Source organism: Phodopus roborovskii, unplaced genomic scaffold, assembly GCF_943737965.1.
Source record: "Phodopus roborovskii unplaced genomic scaffold, PHOROB, whole genome shotgun sequence".
NCBI lineage: Eukaryota > Metazoa > Chordata > Mammalia > Rodentia > Cricetidae > Phodopus > Phodopus roborovskii.
Window position 1 is genome coordinate 21303918 of NW_026126448.1, and position 9632 is coordinate 21313549.

General features: G+C 53.1%; 1 protein-coding gene across 2 annotated transcripts in view; it reads right to left on the bottom strand.

Moving 5' to 3' along the window:
• Zdhhc18 (zinc finger DHHC-type palmitoyltransferase 18) overlaps window positions 1–9136 on the bottom strand; it is a 29361-nt gene extending 20225 nt beyond the window's left edge. Inside the window, exons 1-2 of one of the 2 annotated variants that reach the window (XM_051189047.1) lie at window positions 8781–9136; window positions 3709–3869 (exon numbers count right to left, since the gene is read on the bottom strand). In XM_051189047.1, the coding sequence (XP_051045004.1) occupies window positions 3709–3869; window positions 8781–9097 (478 nt within the window). In that variant the 5' untranslated portion in view covers window positions 9098–9136. The remainder of the gene's footprint in view (window positions 1–3708; window positions 3870–8780) is intronic. The other variant, XM_051189048.1, reaches the window with a different exon arrangement.
• Window positions 9137–9632: the final 496 nt, after the last annotated feature.

A 9632-nucleotide genomic window follows, 5' to 3' on the forward strand; every position in this document is an offset into this window, starting at 1 on the left:
GGTTCCCAGAACCCACATGGTAGCTCACAACTACCCAAACTAACTCCAGAAGATCTGCTCTCTACTGATACCAGGCATGCACATGGATGGCACACATATGTACACTCAGAACTTTGGCAAAGAAAGATGCTAGTTAGGTGGGCTAGGAGCCTGTAATCCTAGCACCCAGGAAAGACAGAGGCAGGAGGACCACCAGCTGCATATGGAGACCATATATACCCAGGCCAGCCAAGCGCACATAGGGAGACCCTACTTCAAAATAACACACAAAAGGAAAAAAGAGAAACCAAGGTACAGCTGGGTATGGGAAGGGTAAAAACCATGCAAGCTGTTCAGGAAAGGGAGGGGAAGGGCCAAGGGTGGGCACTAGGGAATCACCCAGATTCTAAACTGAGGAGGGTCAGAGGCCAAACAATTCCAATCCGAGAAAGCACAAGTGGCTGGGTCAGCAGAGCCCTGGGCCAGCCTGGGAAGGAGATGGGGCAATCGGCCATTAAAGGACTCTCAGTCAGCCAGGAGTGGACAGGCGGAGCTGGTGCGACAGGCTGTGAGCATCACAGGACACCCAGAGTGTCTGTGTGAGTGCTGCTGGGCCTAGGTGAAGACCTTGGAGTGGACTGTCTCCCACTGAGCCAGGATACCTTAGGAACAATTCTGACTCTTGCAATGTCTAGCAATGTTGCCCGCCAGCTGATTAGGCCCAGACCTCAGACGAAGGGGGACCAACTGCCTCATTGTGCCTCAGGCGCTTTCCCAGGACAAGGCTTTCAGTTCTCTGTTTTAGTGCTGGGCAAACTGGGGGGCTGGTCCCCTGCTGTCTCTGGTGGAGCTGCAAGGCTCAGTCCCACCCCTTGTCATCCCACTTACCCCAGAGCCAGAAGGGCTCAGGGACCTTAGATCCCATCAGAAAAATGTGTTTCAACTGTGACAGAAGCTTCCTGGACACATTTCAAAATCTAGGTCCAATTCAAGCAGGTTGTAATGATGCCACTCTTCCTAGATGAGTCTTTGCGCGCGTGCGTGCGTGCGTGCGTGCGTGTGTGTGTGTGTGTGTGTGTGTGTGTGTGTGTGTGTGTGTGTGTTTATTTTTTGAAACAGGGTTTCTCTGTATTGCTTTGGAACCTGTCCCGGAACTAGCTCTGTAGACCAGGCTGGCCTTGAACTCACAAAGATCCACCTGCCTTTGCCTTCCAAGTGATCAAAGGTGTGCACCACTACTGCCTGGCCAGATTCCTGTCCTTAGATTCCTGTCATTCAGCTGGCAGTGGTGGCGAACACCTTTAATCCCAGCACTCAGGAGGCAGAGGCAGTCAGATCTGTGTTTGAGTTTGAGGTCGGCCTGATCTACTGAGTGAGTTCGAGGACAGTCAGAAAAGAAAAAAGAAAGAAAGAAAATAAAAAGATTTTTTTCATGCAGTTGGCTGCCAAGCAGCATTGTGTAGAAACAGCATTTAACTGTATGAACCCACAATGTCCTCCCTGGGAGATACAAAAAACCTTTCAAATGTCCCAGTGCAGCAAGCAGCGCTCCCAGGAGGCTCCCGTTCCTCACTCATCCTTCCATCCATCCATCCCATTCTTTAGCTACCACCATATGAGGTTCCCGCATGGTAATAAGGTAAACCAAACACCCACATCCTCATCTCCCTTGCCCTAACACCTCAGCGAAGAACAATTCCATCATGACCACCATGTAGCCCCCGTGGGAATGTCATAGAAGGTCTGGCCCAGGATTCAGGACATCAAAGTGGAAATAACAGGACGGAGAGGATGTATCCCTGCTGCCATCTCTAAACACAAAGCCTGCAGTATGGGAAGAGGGTACCTATTCCTTTCCTCTCCCTTCAACCCTTGGCACTGATACTCCTTGCTTGGAGTCTGCATTGATACATCTGGGAACACACTCTGCAGATGTGAAGATCTGTGGGGATAACAGTGGACAGTACTAGACACAGATTCCAGCTCTCTGTAAACACGGGATTACTGTTGCTACTGGCCAAGCAGCTCAGAAGCCAGGGGATTCCAGGCAGCCAGACACAGAAGTCTATCTGGCTGGGCTGTACAATAATCCTGCTTCAGGATTAGCCTGCCTAAAGGGGCTGTGAACCCAGTGGCCGGTGAGCAGCTCAGGTCATACACTGAGGAGCTGCATGGGGAGGCTAGACCAGTGCGAGGAAGGAAGCTAGCTTCTAGAGGAAGACCATGGGTGTGGCCGCCACCCCCCTGTGCTCCACCCCTTTCCTGGGCCAAGGAAAGGATGAAGGACAGGCAAAGCTGAGGGGCATCCTCTCCAGAGTCAGCAAAAATAATATCTGGGGATGGATGTGTCTGGGCTCTGACATTTACAGGTCACTAGATCTCACCAGGCCAGCTAGGCAGTTAAAAGCCTGTATGTATACTGCCTTCTTAGGGCAAGGAGCCAGCCATGACCGGAAACCCTGGAGGTGTGCAAACATCCGAGTCACTTCTCAGCAGGAAGGAGCTGGGGCGGGGCCAGTTGAGATGCATGTCCCGGCCCTGGCCACAGCTCTCTCCTCTGGGAAGAGTAAGAGGGATAGCTACTCAGAGGCCTGGGAGGGCAGGTTCTTTCTGGACACCCAGTGTTCCCCTCCTCCATGCTTTCACATCTCTAGACAGACAACAGCATCTAAGACTTGTCCTGACTGCCTAGGCTAAACTAGCCCATGCCCCATGATGCATGGCCCCTCACCCATTCCCCTGTCCAGGCCTATGCCTCTCTGCTCATATACCACCTCCCTCACAGCAACCCCTCCCCCCCATCCCGAGCCTCTTCCCTAATACTTTTATTTGTTAGCTTCCTTTCTCGTACCCTGGAATGTCACCTCGGCCTCCATGAGGGCAGAGATTATTGTCAGTTTCCTGATGTCACCAGCAACTGGAACGGCTCATGGCACACAGCAGGGGTTCAATAATTATTTCATGATTGAATGAATAAAGAGTTCACAAACATTCAGTCGAGTGAGGGGAGCATGCCTATAATCCCAGCACTTAGCAGGTAAAGGCAGACAGGATGGAAATGAAGGCCATCCTCAGCTACACAATGGGCCAGCCTAGACTATATGATACTTTGTCTGGGGGAAAAAAAAAAAGAGTATATACACATCTAAGAGCAGGGGCTCAGGCCAACTGCTACCCGGAAGTACATCACAGTTCTTGCACTTACTGTGTGATCTTTTTTGCTTGTTTGCATTTGTTTTGTTTTCTTCAATCTCACTATGTAGCTCTGGCTGTCCTGGTCACTCTGTAGACCAAGCTGTCACGGAATTTACAGAGATCCACCTGCCTCTGTCTCCCAAGTGCTGGGATCAAAGGTGTGCTCCACCACTGCCTGGCTTCGGCTATGTGATCTTGAACTATGTACTTAAACTCTCTCTATCTCATTTAAATGAACGATGAGGAAAAGAGTAATAGGACTGACCTCATAGGCTAATGGCCCATCAGTAGGCAAGCATTACAAGGACAGCTTAAAGTGCCGCCTGGCACCCTAGCTGCCAGCATTTCTTTCTTACTTATTTGCCTGCCTGCTCATCATCTGCCTCCCTCTACTACAGTGTCAGCTCTAGCCTGCCTTGCTCACTGCTATACCCTTAATTCCCAGCAAAGTGCAACACAAGAAACCCCGGCCTTCTCTCACAGCTGGGAACATGGAGCTGAGGGGCTATTGTGGGCAGGGAGTAAGAGGCTCACCGATCTGCTTCTCCAGGGCAGCTGCTTCACAGGTGGTAGCCCGGGGTAGGATGCCAGGGTCAGTAAAACTGGTCTGCAGGAGGCAGCTCATGACGAAGAAGAAGAGGATGGCAGCAATGATGGGGATGGCCAGGGTCAGTTTGCTGGCCAGGTAGGGACAGCTAGGAGAGAAGAGAGTTCAGATTACCCCAGAGTTCTCTGGGATAGATACCATATTCTTGAAAAGAGCCTCTCCCTGAAGTGCAACTACTCCCCATAAGTGCCCAGAGCAGACATTTCTCGTTAATCTTGGACTGTTTCCAATGTCAGATGAGATCAACAGATATTCCCCCTCACCCAACGCTGGCGGGCAGGTCCCTCTTCTGTTCCTTCCTTCCAACAGGAACTTGCCAGATAGCCTGAAACGTACTACCCTGTCCTTGAACTCTTGATTTTCCTGCTCCATCACCTCCTGAACACACATACACCACCATACCTAGCCTCCTTTTTGTGGCAGTACACACCAGGAGGCGGAGGCAGGAGGATCTCTGTGAGTTCGAGGCCAGCCTGGTCTACAGAGCAAGTTCCAGGACAGCCAGGGTACACACAGTGAAACCCTGTCTCAAAAGCAAAACACTCGCATCACATTGGCCTCATGGCAATTTCTGCATGACTGTGACTCTTTCCCACCTCAGAGCCTTTGCACTCACTGCTCATTTCCTCTGGAATGTTCATCCCTCCTCACAGGACCTTCCTTGACAGCACAGATAAATCAGTCCTTCCCCAAGGCTATTTTCTGTATAATATTTATTAAAAGTGTTAGCTGTGGGGGTTAGATATAACCCAGTGGTTATAAATACTACTCCTCCAGAGAACCTGGGTTCAGCTCCCAGCAGCCACATGATGGCTCACAACCATCCCAATGTCCTCTTCTGAACACCACACATGGTGCGCATATATATGTGTGTGTGTGTGTGTGTGTGTGTGTGTGTGTGTGTGTGTGTGTATGTACACACACACATATATATGAAGGTAAACACTCAAAGACATAAAATAAATGAACCTAAAATATAGAAGTTAAGCTGGGCAGTGGTGGCATACACCTTTAATTCCAGTACTTGGGAGGCAGAGGTAGGTGGATCTCTGTGTGTTCAAGGCCAGCCTGGTCTACAGAGTGAGTTCCAGGGCAGCCAGGCTACACAGACAAACCCTGTCTTAAAAAAATAAATAAATAGAAACAAAAATTAATTAATTTAGGGTAGGACAGCTCATTCCTTTAATCCCAGCATTCTGGAGGCAGAAGCAGAGAACTCTCTGTGAGTTTGAGCCCAACTTGGTCTAGACATTGAGTTTTAAGCTAGCCAAGACCACAGAGTAAGATCCTGCCTAAAAAAATTTAACTGCTTGTGTGAACATGTTACCTGCCTGCTAAGTGACAAGTTTCTCTGTGGGCACAGACAGAACCCTTGCATGTTACCCAGAAAATACCTACCAAATGAGTGGTGTATCCCTCAAGGAGAGAAAGCAGCTACCACATATTCTTTTCCAGTACTACAGATCAAATGCAATGCCTTGCACATGCTAGGAAAGCACTTTATCATTCTGTCGTCTGCAGACCTAACACCCGATGTCTTTTGAAGATTTACTATGTGCTAGATACTGCCCTCGCCGATAAATCATTATAAATAATACCAACAGGCTGGGGACACAGATCAGTGGTAAAATGCTCTCTACCATGCTCAAAGCTCTGAGTTCAAGTAGGGCAGTGGTGGGAGGAAGAAGCAGGTGGGTCTCTGTGAATTCAAGGCCAGGATTACACAGTGAGACCCTGTTTCGAAATTAACTAGTTAATTAAATGCCTAGCACACACAAGTTACTATGTGCTGGATAAGTTGCTAGGCACTCTACATGCACTTCTCAAGTCTTCACGGTGACCCTCTAACCTTATGCCCAAACTTCACAGATGAGAAAGTTCAGGAAAAGTAAACAACCCTGGGCAACCCAGGACTGTATAGCTCAAGCTGACCAACTTCAGTCAGCCACTGCCTCCCACTGAAGCCAGAGGGGATGTGATGGGGGAGGGGTTGCTGCTTGAAGGATGCATCTGTTGGGAGGCTTGGAGCCAGCTGAGGCTCCAAGGAGCCACAACTGCAGGGAGCAAGACCAGGACATCTGAACTCTGCTTTTGAAGTCTGCAGCTGCCTTCCCCTAAGGACCAGTACCTGACAAAGCCAAGGGCTCCAAGTGGACTACCTTCTACTCCACACATCTCTTCATGTCCAGCTCTTTAAAAGAACCAGCCACTCTCAGTTCCAATGCTGGACAGCTCACCTACTTCACACACAAGCTCAGCCTGGGGAAGGAAGCCTGGGACTTGTAGAGCCCCTGGGAAACACCACACCAAGTTGTAGGCTGATTTCCACAGCTAGATTCAAGGTCACCCAGCCAGGATGCCAATTACAAGCTGGCATCCAGACTCCCAGCAAGTGATCCATCCATCCATCCATCCATCCATCCATCCATCCTTTCCTGGGCTGAGCACAGACAGCTCCCTTGCACTGGCTCTAGGCACTAAATAGACTGCAGCATGAGTATTTACTATGCTCTGGCAGAAAAGACGCACAGAATGATCGACCGCGTGTGTGTGTGTGGGGGGGGGGGTAGGAGGGGAAAGAGTGATGAAAAGGAAAGAATAAGCCGCAAGGATGCTCCAAACAGTGCAAAGGTTCTGAGGCAGGAGTGAGCCAAAGGTCAATGAGCTCGAGAGGGTAACTCAGCAGAAGAGGACAGAGCAGGAGGACTAAGAGGGACCAGAGGCCACAGAAGGCCATTATCAGAGCTCTGGCTCTCACCTAGAGGGAGAGAACCAGGGAGCCTGAAATCTGATGTCAGGGGTTGTGGCTGCTGTGTGAGATGGGAGTAGGAGCTGGGAGCCACACTCGGGAGCTGTGTCACTACCCGCCAAATAGGGAGGCAAGACAACCTGCAGCAGGAAAGGCCTCCCCCAGGAGTCACCTGTACCTTCCCCAGAGCAGCAGGGAGTGAGCGTCTCCTACCCCGTCCTGACCGACAGTGTGTCCACTGTTCTGGGCCCTCTTCGGAGTCCTCCAAGCCCCCAACACCCAACATCCAGCAGGACCATGGGTTGAGACCCAACCCTGCTCCCAAAGTCACCATCCAAGGGTAAGAACAAGAAGAGTAGAAGGCCAAGGTGACTGACTAGTCCATTCTCTCCCTTCTTCTCTGACTGAGGGCGACTCAGGATCACCATGACCCCATCCAGAAAAAGTTCAGGCTCTGAAGTGTCCAAATCTTGCCCTGAAGAGTCATAGGGCAATGGACAGCCAGCACTACTTCCTCCTGCCTGGGCATAACTCTGGGCGTGAGCACCACGGGGGAGAGCTGCTGAGGGCCCTGGAAAAAGTACCCCAAGCATGGGGGGGAAACTTGACCTGAGGGCCAGCTGGGGTCCCAGAGCTTCTCTGTGTAAACCTTTCTCCATCCTGACCCAGCATGGAAGGGCAGAGCACTTTGGGGGACTGTGAAAAGAAGTTTTCACCTTGTGGCTGCAGGCACATAACTCAGTGTCTGGAAAGTGACCTGAACACTGGTCTTTCCAAAAGGTTTATCATGACCACATGCCCCAGGAATGATTTTTGGTGAACAGAGTAGTAACAACCATGAACATCAAGTTCTAGAAGCTTTCGTGCAAAAGAATAAACGAATGACAAACAAATTTGAAAAAAAGCTAAAAGCTTGCATGCTTGACTGGGTACCCATCTCAATAGAACCTTCAGAGGTGGGTACTATTAAAGTCCCCATTCTAGAGAGGAGGAAACTGGGGGTTGGAAAGGTGAAGTGACTGCTCCCCCCCCCCCCAGGCCACAGAATTAGTTGGAAGTAGAGCTGGGATTTGGGCTAGGTTCCCTGGCCCCAGAGATGGAGGTCTTTGTTTTGTTTTGGTTTTTTGTTTGTTTGTTTTTCCACACAGGGTTTCTCTGTGTTGCTTTGTAGACCAGGCTGGACTGGAAGGCAGAGATCTGCCTGCCTCTGCCTCCCAAGTGCTGGGATTAAAGCTGTGCGCTGGCTGCCACCACCACCGGGGAGATGGAGGTCTTAACTAGTGAATAATAAAGAAAGCCAACCTCAAAGAACAAGAAGTAGGAGAGAAAGGCAGGACTCGCCCAGTGTGGGGTGTGTGTGTGTGTGTGTGTGTGTGTGTATGTGTGTGTGTGTGTGTGTGTGTGTGTGTGCAAGAAGTCACATGGCTGGTGGCTCCAGCTAGAGGCTGAGGGTGGGGTGGAACTTTGGATGCATGAGTGGCCCTCCTCCATCTTTCAGCTCTAAGATGGGAGATGCCAACCCTGGGTCACTGGGAAAAGGTCGAAGCCCATAAGGACAATTAAGAGCTGTCATGTGAAAGTGCTAAGGCTCCTTTCAGGAAAAGGGGTGGCGCAGCTGCCCTGGTGGGGGATGAGACTGAGGGATGCTCCAGGGTGCCCTGAGGGGAAAGGGAGCCAGGTCAGGGTTGGAGAGGCACCTGGGATTCTAGGTAGTTAAGGGAGGGTCAGGAAGAAGCTTTGGTGAAACTAAGGAAAGCGCTGGAGAGGGAAGGACCAGTCTGAGAGGCCCAAAGATGCTTTAGAGAGGATGCCTTGGGGCCTAGGGCGAGCATGACTGAGGGAAAGCGGGGGGGTGGGGGGGGGGGTGGGGTGGTGGGGGGTGGGGTGTGTGTTCCGAGGGAGCCAGGACCCTGCAGAATCTTGGAGAAACCTGAGGAGACGCCTAGGAAGATTCATGGTGTTCCCAGCCAAGGGACACAAAAACTTAGTTGTCTGAGGATTGGAATAAAAGACGCCTAGGGGGTCAGAAAGAGCCCGGGATAGGCAAGAACCGGCCAAGGATAGGGAGGCAGGAGGACCTGAGGGACCCGGCAAAGGCCGGTGACCGGGGCCGGACACCCAAAGTCCGGATGGCGAGGAGGGGTGCGGGGGTCCAGGGCGAGCGGAGGCCCGAGTAGACGGATGCGTGTCGGGAAGGAGCGGCGGCCGGGGGACACAGCGCGCGGGGGGAAGGGATGGGGGCGAACTCACTCGGAGACGAAGAAGAGGACGGTGGTGCTGAGGATGAGCAGCAGCGTGAGCGCGAAGACGCCGCCGTGGCCGGCCAGCATGAGGCGGCCGCCGCAGTAGAAGCGGTTGCGGCCGGGGAACACCTCCCACTTACGCCGAGGCCGGCGGCCCAGGCTCCCGCTGCCGCTGCCGCTGCCGCTGCCGCTCCAGCGCGGTGCTCCGGGCGCGGGCCCGGGGCTCGGAGCGGGGGGCGCGGCGGGCCCGGGGCGGCGCGGCCCGGGGGAGGCGGGCGGCGGGGCGGCCCCGGGGCTGATCTGCTGGTACTCGCAGTCCTTCATGCGGCCGGCCGCGGGCCTCGGCTCCGCGCCCCGCGGGCCGGCCGCGCCGCTCCGGGACCGGGCCGAGCAGCGGAGGTAGCGGCGGCGCGCGCGGCGCTGGCGGGCGGGCTCGTTCGCTCGGGTTGGCCTCCCCGCTGCCGCCCCGCCCCGCCCCCGGTTCGCTCCGCAGCGCCCCCTGCGACCAGCCGGGGAACTGCAGGTGCGGCCGCCCCGTCTCCCTCCAAGGCATTTGCACCCAGACCCTCTCTGTTAGGAGTGCCTGTGCCAGGCACAGGGCAGAGCCCATAGATTCAGGGGACCGCCCAGGGGATAACTCCTAGGGCAGGCTCGCCCACCTCTGAGGGCAGGTCGGGAAGGGTAGTACACAATTTGCTTTGAAAATTCTGTGTATCTAGGGCGCGCGGTGGTGGTGCACACCTTTAATGCCAGCACTCTGGAGGCAGAAGCAGGTGGATCTCTGTGATTTAGAGACCAGCCTGCTCTACAGAGTGAGTTCCAGGACAGGCCTGAAAGCTGCACAGAGAAATCCTGTCTC